Genomic DNA, 16,291 nt, shown 5'->3' on the forward strand with positions numbered 1-16,291 from the left:
CCATGACTAGGACTCCTAGGCACTAAAATAATTAATATAGGGAAAAGAGATTACTTACTACAATGCATTGCTAATCCAATAAAAATGGCTATTAACATTATTTGTCACGCTATCATTTATTTTATCATGTATGTCCATTTGTTAATTGAAGCGAAATATATGCAGATCATATCAGTCACCATTTTTTGAGATTGAAATTATTGAACAGAACATATTTAAAGATCTGTAAAACTAATGTTTATTACTATTGGTGTAGCAATAACTCATTTGAAAACATCTTAAACGAAAATATATTAGTAAGATGATCTCAATCAGCCTAATAGTCATCTTCTGAGGCATAAAGGTTGGACACAATGGGTGACTATACTAAATAAGGACAAAAAACAATTATTCATGCACCAATCTTAGAATACCACGGGATTAATTCCTTTGGTAAAAATAACTCTTTTATAACCTCAATTTAATGATCTTTTTTTTCTGAAGTAAATCATTTTTAGCAATGAAGTGAAAGGGCACCAAATTCGTGTGATACGTAGGTAATTTTGGGAATACGAGTGACATCCATTGAAATGAAGGACTCTTGGGAGGTTTTTTTTTAAAGATGTCAGAGATGTTACACACGGTGCGTTTTCAAACTATAGCAACATGAGTAGATCATTTGAACTGGTGATATGTTCCTATGCTCAGTCTCGCCGCTGTAACAGATAGTGAAATGAAATACATTTTCTGAAAGGATTTTTGTTGTTGTGTGTATAGTTGAAATACAAAGAAAACTACCAGAATCAAATGAAAGGTCATTATGAAGGCATTGGCATGGACCGGCGCACTCTGCATGCTATGAAGGTTGGCAGTTTGGCAAGCAATGTAAGTCATTTGCGGTCAGACTGTAGGAGGTGCTTCGTTAGTATTCACTTCTGTAGATGCTGTCGTCTTTTTTCTTTTTTTGTCTTTAATATCACCAGCCTTCAACTGATGAGAAACCTGAGATTGAATGATGTTGGGTGGTGCTAAGGATGGATGTGCTGAGAAGAATATAAGTCTGGGAAACCCTTCCGCTCTAGTTTACACATATTTTAATTTGCAGGAAAAGTTAAAATAATTAATTTAGGTATCCAGTCCTGCATTGAGCTCCCTCAATTTCCCTGGAAGTCATTGGGAGTTGAGGTTGGTCAGCATTAGGACAAGGTAAAAAAACAATCTTTAATGAAGGTTTCTGAAACCTGCTTTAATTTACTGGATTCTTCAAGAAGCCATTTTATTACATACCATGCCTTCAAGTACATTATTTACAGATCTGTAAGAAACTCAAGAACTAAGCAGAAAGATAAAAGAGATATGTCATAGGTGGAAGTTAAGTTAATGCTCCCACTGTTGGCATTGGCTTAATTGTGTAGTTGAAAAAGAATCAATTAGTGGCTAAACTATGCAAATAATTTCATTTTCTTTGTCGTTGATGACACTGAATGTACTTTGTTTCTTGTGTTTAATATTAATATTATTGTTTCTCCCTTCCTTTTGACTGATAATTATTCAGACAAATGACAGCTTTAAAAAAAGACTGATTTTTTTTGTTCTCCCTGTGTTTCAGATAGCCTATAAATCTGATTACAAGCACGACAACGTTGACTACAATTATCCAGCTACACTCACTCCTTCATATCAGACAACAAGGAAGCTGGTTCCTTTGAAAGATGTAAATAATCTTATGGGTTTTCATCCTGTTGCTTACATGTCTCATCATCTCCCTGTAGGAGAGAAAGTGAAGCATAGTGTGTGATTTTTATCCTGGTGGCAAACAGCTGGCAACACAAAGTCAAATTAAAAAAAGGTTCAGTGGGGTCAGGAAGGGTCTGAGGATTGGAAATGGGATACAGAGGCTGACAGCCCGAGTCATTGGTTTTGTTTCACACCAAGTTATTGGTAACCTAAAGTTATTACCAGGTGACCGTTGCAGTGACATATGTGAAATAAATTCATTATCTCAGTTCAGTTCCTTGCGCACAAGTGTCCACATTACAAAAATCACCACCCTAATTAGTAGCCTCAACAAAGAGGTCAAGAACTGAATGAGCAAGCAGACTAAATTATCATCCTCCCGCTGTGTATAATTCACTCTAGAATAAAAGTCCCACACAAAGTCTAACACACTATTTAAGCTCCATGTTAAGGGGCCATATGTAGTGCACATAACCTTTTGTTAGACCTTTGCGCCGGGGTGAATTTCACCTCCTTAAAGGGATTCCCTCCTGCTCAGGTATGAAATACTGATTAATTGGTGTGGGGAAGTTTGCACAATTATTGCCTGTGCTGCACCTGCTCTATGGATAAATCGAGGACTTTAGTCTACAGGTTGTCATTCTGGCAACTTTCCAAGCAGTAAATTCTCCTCCAGAAAGTAGTAGCTGATAAGGACTGTTGAAAGGGCTAGAGAGAAAAGGAAGGAAGTAGGGGAATTTGAATGAACTATTCTCTTCCTTTTGAAATGTAGAAGACTTACATCCCCCAAGAGGTGAAGCAAGAATGTCAAGGGGAGGGTCTTTAGATGCACCAGCATTTCACTTACTCGAGAGCAGACTGAGCTTGGAGCATTTTAATCTAGTCTATGTTTACCATGACTCCAGGCAGGACTTGTGCATAACTGGCATCGCTGATTCTCTGTGGCAAATTGATTTATGTGCTCCAAAAAAAGAACTTGCAATCACATACAGCATTGGGCCAAACCCGTCCAGAGGCTAGAGCTCACTTGAGCAATTTGGATGTGGGCTCCATGGATTACCACACAGCCAACAGTCCTAATTCTCAGATCATTAGCAGCATGAAGTACACATGGTTGTGTTTAAAAAAAAAAAAAGAAGGAAAAAAAGAAACTCTCTGCTGAAGAGAGCCGTAGATATCTATACAGAAAGAGTGAATTAACTCTTTTAAGTATATTGATCGCTTTTGGCCTGTGAGATAAGTCATGTTTTTCTTCTAATGTGAGTTAATATGGTGGGTTGCAGAAGTGCGTATATGTGCAGGTGTCTCAGATAAAGAGGATCCTATTAAAATGGATTAATAACTTTCAATGCCTTTAGAAGTACGCTGCACTTCATGGCAAAAAGTGTTCATAAAGAATTAGTTTTAATGACCATACAGTTTGCAATGTTTGGTGATTAACTACAATTTATATTAATTAAGGCCTACAGAGAATAATAATTATGTCCTGCAGTGTAACACTGAGGCCTTTGGGAGGAATAGGTTAAAGGAAAACTTCTCCATGACATTTTATCTTGCATAGTTTGGGGATTTAATATATTAATCTTCATAGCTTTTTATTGCTGAAACTGCATTCATATGTTAGGAATTTAGTGAGCACTAATCCTACTGATGGCTGACGTTGAAATGCTGTTCTTTTTTTGCACCATATATATTTTCCCCTCCATACTGAACTCTTACCATATAAGAAACTTTTAACATCAGTTATCACATTTAAAAAAATCAGTAAAGACAAAGTAGTAATAGAGCCCATTAGAATACAGTTTCTCTGTGTAACTATATGTCAGGACAGACCACTGCTGAAGTAAATTCCTGTTTACAAGATAAAAGGGGTTCTAAGAGATGGTTCAGGATATTAATTCTATAGGAATGTTTTATAAGGACCCATTGAATCTGTATCTCATTAATAAAATCCACAGACTGTTTGAGGGGAGTTCATTTTCAAGTAAAATAGAAGTAATTATCTCAGCAAAGGGAATTTTCTGAGGATTAATAACTGGCTGTGCTTAATCTCATCCACATCTCCAGGCTTTGGGAATTGTTCTTCACCTCAGTTTATGGCTTAAGTGATAGCTTTACCCCAAATATCAACTAGATGAAACTTCTCCACCATACCTTTCACATGCAGTCTGAGCATTTCCTTTTGTTTGTTTCTCATTTTAATTTAGGTGAACTATAGACAAAGCATAGATAAGCTGAAGTACAGCTCTGTTACCAGCACTCCACAAATTATTCAAGCCAAAATAAATTCACAGCAACTCAGTGATGTAAGTCCTGCTGCCATTGACCAGCTCTGTTTATTAGTGATAAGAAAATATTTTATTTCATCACGTTCTCATTGCATCAGTGTTTTCTTTCTTGTCGATAATAGTTGATAAATGGGTTTACAACTAAAACAAAATGTCTGAAATAGCTTTCAAAGCCCTTGTGGCCACATCAGTAGATCAAGAAATATGAAAAACTTTCTTGAACTTCGAGAAGTTGTATAACTTCAGTTTCTGGCCATTTTAATTGTTAATACTTGTTTTTATTGGATTTATCCTTCAGGCCTATTTACATTATAGCATTTACTGGGAATTTTCTTTGAATAAATAGGGGAAAGTTATATTTGCCTTTTCTTATTATTCCCAATTGTATTTAGTTATTACAGACCTATATTACGGTACTTAACACATTCAAACAAACAATAATCACTGAAAGTTAAACAGCAGTGCATTTGGTGTATTGAAAGTAATTTGTTTCCATGTCTGTGGCAGTTGACTTACCGAGCCCAGTATGAGAAAACCAAAATGAATTACACTTTACCACAGGATGTTCCTCAGTTAGTCAAGGCGAAAGCCAATGCTGAGCTATACAGCGAGGTAAGCAAAGTGACTTGCAAACGTAGATGTGTGTATTGTCTTCAAATGTGAGCAATAATGAACACAAGGATGCTGGGACTGCTCAGGAAGAACTAGACATCTCCGTTCTGCCTTTATTCAACAATCTGAGACACGGTTATCTAAATTAGTAGGGATAAAATGTGAAGCACAACCTTGGAATTTGTTCTGAGATCTCATAAAATGACTTGACGTCCTCTAGCAGATAAAATGTCCACACCACAAAACCGACCATCCAGATTGGTGCTCATTGGATGTATTACTCTTCTGGCAGGGCTAGCACAAATACCAAGGATTTAGGTCTTGATCCAAAGCCCACGGAAGTCAGTGGAAAGGCTCTCATTGACTACAAAGGGCTTTGGACACTGGTGCCAACTCTCATGATTTATCGCACTATTTGGTGCTTTACTTAAAGCCCCAACTCTTGGAATTAGATAGTTCCATGAGAATCTCAACTGTCACTTAAGTAAGTAAGTTCCAAGCCCCATAGCTGTGGACAGCGTCTTGAAAATGTGATCCTAATGCACCCTAAGGGCTCAAAAAACAGAATACAATTACCCGCTCCTCCACCCTCACAAATTGATTATTTGTTAAAAATCTCATTACTTTTAAGCTGATCTCATGATTTTTTTAATGTTTGGAACTGGCAATAGTGCAAGTTCTTAATGGAGATTTCACACCCCATTGCACTTCCTCAATTCAAAGCTGAGACGTATTGGTGGAGCAATATGGGAAGATGCACAGTGCCTGTGATGTAGATTTATCATCTCTGTTGTTTTATTGTTGTGATGGTGATGCCCAGAATCAGCCCCATCATGGTAGGTGGTGTACAAACATAGAAGTAAAGATGGTCTCTGTTCCAAAGAATTTAGGGTGGGATTTTCAAAAGCAACTACATGAATTAGGCACCTAACTTCCATTGATTCTCTATTAAAGTTGGGCCCCCAATTCCTTTAGGCACTTTGAAAATCCTACCTTACAATCTAAGAACTGCTGCCACCTGCTCTGTGCATAAATAGGGGACCACAAGCTCTAGGAAAGTTAAATCTGGTTTCTTTTATTTAACATAAAATAATAATAAATGAATATATTATAGTTAACTCACTATATTGTACTTTTGTTTCATTTGTCACCTTTTTCCATGGTTTCTTTAACTGCTTAGGCAGGTATGTGCATGTTAATAACATGCTGTTGTATTTCCTTTCTCAGATTAAGTACAAAGAAAATTGGGAGAAGAGCAAGGGTCGGGGCTTTGACATGAATCTGGATTCCATGTCTTTACTTGCTGCCAAAGCCTCAAGGGATCTTGCCAGTGATGTAGGTTATATTTAATTAACTAGGAATTATTCTTAACAAAAGTCAGCTAGGGAAATAAATATGTTGTTTCACCTGCATTTTTAAGCCCTAAACTTTACTGTTGTGTATTCATCTTTCTCAAAGATTAATGACCTCTAGGAAAATTTGTTCAGAATCATTTCTATAGGTAACCAACCCCTATCTCCGAAAATGTCTTATTTTTTTGTATATATAAAGAAATAAAGTTAGAAAAAGAGCAGTAGCTCCATCTTCCCGTTGTAAAATTCAGTATTTTTAATTAATTAGATTATCACAAACCACTAGACTGCATACGTAATTCTCTCCCCATGGAGAGGTTGAGGGAGAGAATGAATCATGTCTGACAAATGTTAGTCAACGTGATTAATGAATTACTGGAAGGCACTCAGATATTACACTGATGAAGGTGATATAACATCCTACAGAACAGAATAAAAGCTGTTTTTGTTAAAAAAGAAAAAACTAATTAAAATGAGTCAAACCCTGAATTCCTTGCTCAGTTTTTACTTAAAACCCCATTAAATATTTGCCTCAGTTAGAACATTAGGATTCAATTTTTCTTAAACACAAAAGAACAATTTTGCTGTTTCAAAAGTTTTATATCTATAACAATATCCATGCGAGGAAAGGGTGAGCTCTTCTAATAGTCAGGTTAAAGAAGATACAATTAAGACCAATCTTATTGCCCTTCAGAATTCATAGCATATTTGAGAGCTCTGAACTGGCAACCAGGCCCTGCACTCAAATGGCCAGTCTCTGAACACACTGCATATCTCTGTGGTAACTGGAAAATGACCTGTAATTTATAGTAAACTATTTTTTCTCTTCAAAGATTAAATATAGAGAAGAATATGAAAAGACAAAAGGCAAAGCTATTGGAACCAAGGATTCAAGACTTCTGCACTCTTTGCAAGTGGCCAAGATGAGTAGCGAGGTAAATTATTGATTTCTCTTGCTTAAAAGGTGTTTTTTCAAAATTATAACACCCTTTCATCAATTTCACACACCCCACTGTTACTGTTCCTTTATAATGTTAGTTCCATGGATGTTTTTGACTGAAATTGGCTTTCTTACTCCAGTTGTTTATCTACGTGGCATACACATACTATTTTGCTATTTTAGGGTTGTGGCTCTTGAATGTTGCATTATTGGTGTTGATCTTATTTTTGGAAGAGGAAAGCACATTGAACCCTGTTTTAAAAAACAAAACTCAAAGAGAAACAAACAAAAAACCCCACAGACTTTGTAAATAGATGTAAGATAAAAAACAGAGTGAAGTGAGCTGTGTTGTGTTATGGATCCATGAGAGGAACTGCCGATGGAACCTGCAAAATCCATACTCACATTTTGGGGCCACAATATGGCCCCTCTTCAAACCTCAGTCCTACAAGTCTTTGCCTAATATGCGGCAGGGTGGGCAAGTTTATTTCACTCTGTCGCAAATGATGATGGAGGATAAGTATGGGTTTTGTGGATAAATAATGCCTGATTATACAGTGATATGAAATAATTTACTTATAAGCCTTTACTATCTTCCCTGCTTCTCTTAGAGTAATGGTGAATGTATTATTTCTTTATATCCTAGATTGCTTACAAAAAAAATTTTGAGGAGAGTAAGAGACATTTCCATTTGCCCATGGACATGGTAAACTTGAAGCATGCCAAGAAAGCCCAGGCTTTGGCTAGTGACCTTGAATATAGGAAGAAACTCCATGAATACACAGTGGTTCCAGAAGACATGAAGACAAAGTGGGCCAAGAAGGCCTATGGACTTCAGAGTGAGGTAAGACCAGCTACACCCCTTTTAAATGTTGAGGGTTGAAGCGTTATCAGGATATATTAGGTGATCAAAATGACTTAATGATATTACTTAGCACTTGTATATCTGTTTTCATCTCCAAAATGTCTCGTCGTGAATGCAGAATTGGCAAGTGTGCCTACTTTTAACTTACAGAATTGTATCTCAACCTATAAACATTTTTTTTCCCTCTGTAGCTTCAATACAAGGCAGATCTGACATGGATGAAAGGAACTGGGTGGATGACAGAAGGGAGTCTTAATATAGAACAAGCCAGAAAAGCAGGAGACCTTGTTAGCGAGGTAAGCTCTACTTTCTAGCTGTTTTTCTTACTGGAAGGTTGAAGCCAGGTTGGCCAGGAGTATAGATGCTGTATGTAGAATGGATTGGGAGACTTATGAGTATTGGCAATTTGAAATATGCACCATTCCCATCAGCTCAGACATGTGTGTTGCAAGATGTTTTGGGAGATTTTGAGTTGCGGTTTGGGAGATATTTGCCCAGTATGAAACTATACTCTTCTCCCCTGGAACTCAGTATTCACATTACAGGGCTCTCCGACAGATCTCTGTGTAGTCATAATTGTACCCTTCCGCCACTCTTCATCTGCCTGCATCTTTAGCAAAGAAGCACTGGGAAAGAATGGGATTTGCTGTTTTATTTTGTTCAGGCTATTTTCCAAAGCTTAGTAAAGCTAGGAGCTAAAACAAGGCACACAGACTTTTACGTGACATAAATGAAAAATTAGATGTTTGACAACCCTGTTTGAAACTTCCTTGCTCCATGGCCAGTCAGGGATGAACTTGCTAAGAGTCTGCTGGCAGCACTAGTTTGCAGTGTTCTTCATTTCTTTTTCTTGGTTAATTCATGGCCTACCACTGCCATTAACCTCAAGTACACTTTTTCAACCTTCTAGCTACAGTCTAGCGGTAGCATTGGTGACAGGAAAGCAGGAGGATAGAAAGAGGAAACAATTAGGAGACGTTTGATTTAGAGGAAAAGGAAGGAAAAGAAGTCTGTTAGAGTTACTGGAAATCACACGCTCTGATACCTTGGGTCTCTGGCAAACAACTCACTACTCCCACAAAATGAAAAATAAATCTCAGAAACAAAGGAAGACGCAACAGCACTCAGATCCAATATCTTGCCAGAGATGGACTGACATTTATTGTTACGGCTTGCGATAGTAATGATCACTTCCAGGGGTGCTGGAACAATTTTTATAGTGGGGGTGCTGAGAGCCATTGAACCAAACTGTAAACCCTGTATATAATGGAAACCACTTCAAGCCAGGGGGTATGGAAGCACCCCCAGCACTCCTATATAGCCTTTTATTTTATTTAAAGTGAGTTTTGTAACGTTGTATTACACTATTGTGGGTTTGGCTCTACAATGACTACAGTAAAAGAGTGAAAGTCACCTCTGCTACTTGCTTCAAATTTAGTCAAAATTAGTCAAATTTAGGAACACATAAAGACCAAGGATAGTGACCCCACACATTCACAGGAGCAAGGTCTAATGTCTTTTATCCATTTTATTAAAGTTACCAATAAGGTTATGAATATCACAGCATATATAAATCCTAAATATATCCATATACAAATTACAGCTAGACTCATGCTCACACACTCTTAGATAATCTTAGGGACTGATAGATGCTTTCCCAATTGATCATCAGTAGAGGGATGGTTCCTGCAGGAGTTTTTCCATAGGGAACTCAATTTTCCCAATCTAGGCACCCACTTTTTATAATGTGATTTTTTTGACTATACCGCGTTAGCATTTACGCACATAGTGCACCCTGCGGTTAGGGCATGTGTTAGAAAAATGTGAATACGGGGTATCTTATAAGCGAAAACATTACTCTTACTGTCAATTTTTCACAATACCACCTATTGGCACATCTTTTCCTATAATCTTGTGGCATCGGGTCATTCTTTGGTCACTTATGTATGTCAAGCATTTCTTAACCCTATGCCCTAGTGTGGCTAAGCTGACATTTTACCTGTCTCAGTCTGTAGGTCTTGAGTTTCAGCCCTACTTATTTAGATACCTAATGCATACTTATCTCTTTTAACCACTGATCAGTCCTATACTTCTACAATCCTACAATTTAAATTTGTTCAGCACACAATGATTATATATGCCAGAGAATGTTAGTTAATTATAACATCACACACAATAAATGAATGATAAAATGAACTAAATGGCTACACATACTTCCAGCACCTATGATCACTGCCCCTAATATTTAATCTCTGATTATCTGCCTCTTTATTTCAGCACAGTGTAGGATCTAAGGCTGGGTGAAACTAATTTCCTAAGCTGAAAACCAGTGTATATTATTTTAAATATTTCTATTTCCAGTCAGAAGCTGGCAGTTTGTCATTTACTTGCAGAATGTCATTGTGTTATGTTACATACAATTGTGGCAAAAACACACTGTTCTTAATCTGCTTCCCTTCCTTCCAGATTCTAAATATAAAGCAATGAGCGTGTCTTTGAAGTGGAGCATGCTTTTTTTAACTTCTACTTTGTGTTCAGCTGGGGAAGTCACAATGTGAACTGATCTGTTCACCTATCAGTTCAAATAGCAGCTTTCACTACTCAGATGTGATGTAATAGAAACACACACATCTACCCACACAACACGGAATGGTTAGTTTGATTGCTGACTTCTTAAATTAATAAAAAGTCAAGTAAAGTAAATAAGAAGTTTTTGCCAGGTCTCCCCATCATACTCGGTCTTGAAATTGTTACGGTGTATTTTCTTATCTTATGTCTCAAAAGCCGACAGAAATGTGTTGTTTGCTCTGAAAGGAACACTATACAAGGCTTTATTGTGGAGATGAATTCAGAATAGGTCTGATCCATAGCCCAACGAGGTCAGCAGGAGTCTTTCTTATGGTTGCAGTAGGCTTTGGATCAGGCCACTAAGGAATATTAGGGTGTGCTGGTCAGAAGGACAGTCTTATTCATGGAAGGTGAAATTTTAGTTCCCTGTACAAAGCCTCTGCAAAAGGGCTAGCTGTCAGGTACTGGGTGGAATGAAATACTCCTTCTGACACCCACGCCTGGAGCCTGGGTGTGGAGCAACTGCAGCTGCCACTACAGACAAGCCTTTGTAGTAGCATCCATGTCCAGCATCCAGCTGATACTGGAGAAAAATGCCAGGGTAATATCTTGTATTTCAACATTCAATGTGACATACAGGGGAAAGTGTGTATCAGGAGGGCTAAAATATGTCCTTTGTGCTTTGAGATCTTTGACTGTTAAATAGTACAGTGGCAACGAGCTCTTCCATGATCTAACAAACTACAAAAGGAACAACAAAAATTTGTGTTTGAAAAAGGTTTATAGAGTAAAATGTGGTGGTAACATGCGCTGGGTGGCTCAGGAAACTGGTAATGGCTGATGGAGCCTTTTAGCTTCTCAGGCACTGATTCAAATCCAGGCCAGTTAGTGAAGACTGGTCATTGATCAGTGAGAAACAAGGAAGAGCTCGAGGTTCAGTACCTCAGACAGCTGGGCATACATACCAAACTGCTCTCATCACTGGGGCCTCGCAGGGTAAGAAACACTGGATCCAGTTCAGGTTCACTGTCAGGAAGGACAGAGTGTGGAAGCTTACATTGCTGATACCCATGCTCTAGCAGTTCTGGAGATAAATAAAGACTTTAGTTTTCAGAGCTCTCAATCTTCCTTTTATGAGCACTGAATTCACTTGGGAAAATAAATGTGATGCCAGTTTCTGAATCCTTTTTTTTTTTTTTTTTTAAATCAGAAAAAGTACAGACAGAAAGCCGATGCTCTAAAGTTCACCAGTGTGGCCGACACTTCCCAGATCAAACACGCGAAGAAAAGCCAGGAACTGCAGAGTGATGTGAGTCCTCACTGATGCTTTATCATTAACTTGGTAATTCTTGAGGACAGATGGGAACCACTGAAAGTAAAGTAGGATCCAGTCGTGAAACTTGCCATCACTTTAAATAAGTTTGAGCTTTATTTCTAAGACTTTTTTTTTTTTTAAACTTTCCCCTGTTTCACAGCTAGAAACCTTTAAACCTGATAGGGAACAGATATATGCAAAGCCTCAGGCTTCAGATGCTGTGGTGATAAGGGTCATATAAGCATCTGGATAGATGGATAGAGACTAAACTGTATCCTTTACAATTCCTTTACAGCTCCGGCACTGGTGAGGCCCCATTTGGAGTATTGTGTCCAGTTTTGGGCCCCCCACTACAGAAAGGATGTGGACAAATTGGAGAGAGTCCAGTGGAAGGCAACAAAAATTATTAGGGGGCTGGAGCACATGACTTATGAGGAGAGGCTGAGGGAACTAGGCTTGTTAGAAGAGAAGAATGAGGGGGAAATTTGACAGCAGCCTTTAACTACCTGAAAGGGGGTTCCAGGGAGGATGAAGCTAAGCTGTTCTCAGCAGTAGTAGATGACAGAACTAGGAACAATGGTCTCAAGTTGCAGTGGGGGAGGTCTAGGTTGGATATTAGGAAAAACTTTTTCACTAGGACGGAGGTGAAGCACTGGAATGGGTTACCTAGGGAGGTGGTCGAATCTCCATCTTTAGAGTTTTTAAAGTGCCGCTTGACAAAGCCCTGGCTGGGATGATTTAGTTGGGGTTGTCCTGCTTTGAGCAGGAGGTTGGACTAGATGACCTCCTGAGGTCCCTTCCCAAACCTAATCATCTATGGTTCTATGATTCTATAAATACTTTGTACACTTAGAACTGCATCTTTCTGAGTACAAATGCAGAAGCTACTTTTAGGGAAATAAAGCTTTACTCAAGGTGGCTATTTTCTGACAATCCCTTTTCCTTCCTTAGACCTGAGAAATAGAGCAATGACCCTATCAGCTGGTATTTGTAATCTCCTGCCCAGCTGGACCACAATCCGTTTTTAATTTTTCAAAACAAGAGGCACCTGTTGTTAAATTTACTGATTACCTAATTTAGTGAGAGTGGTAACTGCTAAGAGACAGTGAGATATGTTACAATTTATGGCTTGAACTGAGGACACTGGCAGCTGTCCGGGTATTATGTGAGCAACGCTTCATCCTCAGTTCATTAGTCTTTCCTGGAATGGTGCCGTCTTTCCTTTTTCGTTCATCTGCGTTATTAATACTTGGCATTTGCATTTTTTACACATATAGCTCAAACCTCTTTATAAAGGTGGCTTTCACAGTGAATCAGAAAAGCGCCTGGGTCTCCTGACTTTCTTCTCCTTTGTCTTATTCACTGGATTATTCTGCCTCCCTATAGCAATAAAAATTGTCTTGAAGCACATTTGGCAGTCCTGGTATTAGGGCTCTGTGCTACTTTGTGGGAGACACAATATTTCCCCTCCCCCCCACTCTCTGTGAGATGCAGGATGTTGAGCCCTTAAGCGGAACATTGCTCTGCGGCCACCTTCTAGTCAATCTACGAGCAACTTCAATGGGCTCCAAAGCCCACTGTTTCATCCTGGAATGTATACACCATTAGAAATGCACCGAGATGTAAAATAGAGGTGCTTGCTGCTTGGGACTGTTAAAGATCCTTGGCACTTTCATTTAAAGCAGGGGTGTTAGTCCTGGCCAAATTATAATGTGTTTAATTATATCCAGCTCACATAAATACCCTCTGTAGGATTAGTTGCATACTGTATTCTTCTTCTTTTCCTGCCTTAAAATGTAGCACTGCTGTGAGCTATTAAAGAACTAACTCATTTCACAGAAGAGGCAGCTGCATTTCAGTAAGAGATGAAGTAATTTCTTGTGTGAACTTTGTACAAACATGAGTTTGTATCAGCTTTTATGTCTATTGAAATAAAATACTTCGAGATGAATAGCACTGTATAAATATATCATTATCCCTCCCTCTTTTTGGTTAAAGAAGATCAATGAGACACAGGGAATTGAGGAAAAGTAATGTAGATCAGGGTAAAATAGAGTACCCCAATAAAAGGGTATTTATTGTTTTATCAAATGAACATATTACTTATCCCATCACTGACAATTAATAATAAATGAATTGGCTAACCTGGAATTGATTTAGGTTTTAAGGGAGAGCATCTCAATTCAAGTTTTGGGAAAAAGACCCTGATTTTAAAGACTATAAAGCATCAAGTAAATTTCCCTTTACATATTCTTACCTGTTTCTTCCGATAGACTCAGTTGTCACTTGAAATGGAACATAACCTGATGCTAATGATGTTATTTGCTTTGTTTTCTATGGACAGGTTGCGTACAGGTCAGGAAAAGAGCAGTTCCTTCATCATTATACCATCAGCAAAGACGAACCTCTCTTCATACAGGCCAGAGCAAATGCTGCGAATATTAGTGAGGTGCTGTATGGTTGAGGCTGGGTATTGCCCCTTCAACTTACCAAATGGTATTTGCTTCTGTTGAAATAATTGCTCCATAGTTAATAGAAGGACATTTCCCTGAAGATGGTCTGAATGTTTAAATTCAGAAACTTCAGAACCAAATTATTTGCTTTTGCTTGAATACCTGGCCAATCCCATTGCTCTGCTCTGAAGTCTCCGATACTTCAAAGTCTTTAACACATTCTCAACTTACTCGTGTGAGTAGTTTTAGTAGCACATGAGTAGTTCCTTTCAAATCAATGGGACAATTTGGGGAGGGAAGTACTACTCAGTGTGAGTAAAGGGATCAGAATCAGGCTCTTAAACTGTAAGTTTTTTGGGACAGGGGCTGTCTCTTGCTATGTGCACCTCCCATAACGGAGCTCCAATCTTTTTTGGGTCTCTGGGAGCTACTGTAATGCAAATTATTTGTGTTAATGATAATAAAGTAGTTTTGTTATTGACATCTCCTTAGAAATTGTACAAGAGTAGCTGGGAGAAGCAGAAAGAAAAAGGATTTGAACTTCGTCTTGATGCATTGCCTTTCCTAACGGCTAAGGCAAAGAGGGATCTGGCAAGTGATGTGAGTATACAGTCAAAGAAAAAACTCACATCAATTATTTTTTTCCAAGATGAGTGGATGTTCCATGTCCCTATCAGAATGCTGGGGATCTGCTCCAGCGTTTCTTACTCTGCACATCTCTGACAAGGCCCCACATTACCAAAGGTTCTAATTGAATGGTATTCCATAATTAGCTTGATGGTTTGTTGTAGAGAAATACAAACCTTCTCCACAAACCTGACCATGCAACCTTTTCCCCAGCGCCTTCTAGACCTCAGGGTGAATGTTCAGAACCAGAAACTGAACAAAAATTTGTTAAGTGGCGCTGCAGAAAAATACATCTAAGTCACTGGTCTGGCCAACAAGCCCAAAAATTCCTGAAAGAGAGAAGCTGGTTTTCTTAGAAATAAAAAAATTCATCCAAAGTAATCTTTACCTTTTTAGATTGTGACATGTAATATTGGGAAAAAAAGCTTTCTCTAAGCCTAAAGCCACTCTGATTCCCTTTTGGAAACAGACATGTTGATTACTTGTATTGAAGACTCATAAGGCCTTAAAGACTAGACCGTGCTCTGTTTTCTTTTCTATGTTACTGTGAAATCATAGGCATCTCAAAATGTAATTGTAAATGGAAATCATCAATGATTTGGTATGTTTCTAGTGGGGTCCTGCAGGGACTGGTTCTTGGTCCTATGTTATTTAATGTTGTTATCAATGACCTGGAAGAAAATACACAGTCATCACTGATAAAGTTAGCATATGAAACAAAAATTGGGGAGTGGTAAACAATTCAGAGGACAGATCACTCATGCAGAGAGATCTAAATGACTAGCTAAGCTGGGCACTCAAACAATGTGTGTTTTAATATAGCTAAATGTAAATATATACAAATAGGAACAATGAATGTAGGCCATACTTACAGGATGGGGGACTCTATCCTAGGAAACTGTGATTCCAAAAAAGATTTGGGGATCATGGTGGATAATCAGCTGAACATGAGCTCCTAGTTCAACGCTATGGCTAACCCGATCCTTGGATGATAAACGGGAGTCTCGAGTAGGTGTAGAGAGGTTATTTTTACCTCCGTATTTGGCACTGGTGCAACTGCTGCTGGAATACTATGTCCAGTTCTGGTGTCCACAATTCAAGAAGGATGTTGACAGATTGGAGAGGGTTCAGAGAAGAGCTACAAATGATTAAAGGATTAGAAACCATGCCTTATAGTGATAAATAGATTGAGCTCTTTCAGTCGATTTTAACACAGGGAAGGTTAAGCAATGACTTGATTACAGTCTGTAAATACCTACATGGGGAACAAATATTTACTAATTGGCTCTTCAAGCTAGCAGAGAAAGGTATAACATGATCTAATGGCTGCAAGTTGAAGCTAGACAAATTCAAACAGAAAATAAGGCATAATTTTTTAACAGTGAGAGTAATTAACCATTGGTACAACTTATCAATAGTCATGGTGGATTCTCCGTCACTGGTGATTTTTAAGTCAAGACTACATGCTTTTCTAAAAAATACGCTGTTGGAATTATTTTTGGGAAGTTCTATGGTTCCTTATGGCCTTGGAATCTATGAATCTTTGAGGAGAGTT

General features: G+C 38.3%; 1 protein-coding gene across 5 annotated transcripts in view; it reads left to right on the forward strand.

Moving 5' to 3' along the window:
• Positions 1-16,291, forward strand: part of NRAP (nebulin related anchoring protein) — a 63,770-nt gene that overhangs the window by 21,672 nt on the left and 25,807 nt on the right. For 3 of the 5 annotated variants that reach the window (XM_067537264.1, XM_067537263.1, XM_067537267.1), the window contains 11 exons: positions 757-864; positions 1,589-1,693; positions 3,924-4,022; positions 4,512-4,616; positions 5,844-5,951; positions 6,802-6,903; positions 7,555-7,752; positions 7,965-8,069; positions 11,552-11,650; positions 14,001-14,105; positions 14,602-14,709. In XM_067537264.1, the coding sequence (XP_067393365.1) occupies positions 757-864; positions 1,589-1,693; positions 3,924-4,022; positions 4,512-4,616; positions 5,844-5,951; positions 6,802-6,903; positions 7,555-7,752; positions 7,965-8,069; positions 11,552-11,650; positions 14,001-14,105; positions 14,602-14,709 (1,242 nt within the window). The remainder of the gene's footprint in view (positions 1-756; positions 865-1,588; positions 1,694-3,923; positions 4,023-4,511; positions 4,617-5,843; positions 5,952-6,801; positions 6,904-7,554; positions 7,753-7,964; positions 8,070-11,551; positions 11,651-14,000; positions 14,106-14,601; positions 14,710-16,291) is intronic. The other 2 variants (XM_067537265.1, XM_067537266.1) reach the window with 2 other exon arrangements.

This window comes from Emydura macquarii, unplaced genomic scaffold, assembly GCF_026122565.2.
Source record: "Emydura macquarii macquarii isolate MOO-44397 ecotype Brisbane River unplaced genomic scaffold, CSIRO-AGI_Emac_v2 contig_3692, whole genome shotgun sequence".
Lineage (NCBI taxonomy): Eukaryota > Metazoa > Chordata > Testudines > Chelidae > Emydura > Emydura macquarii.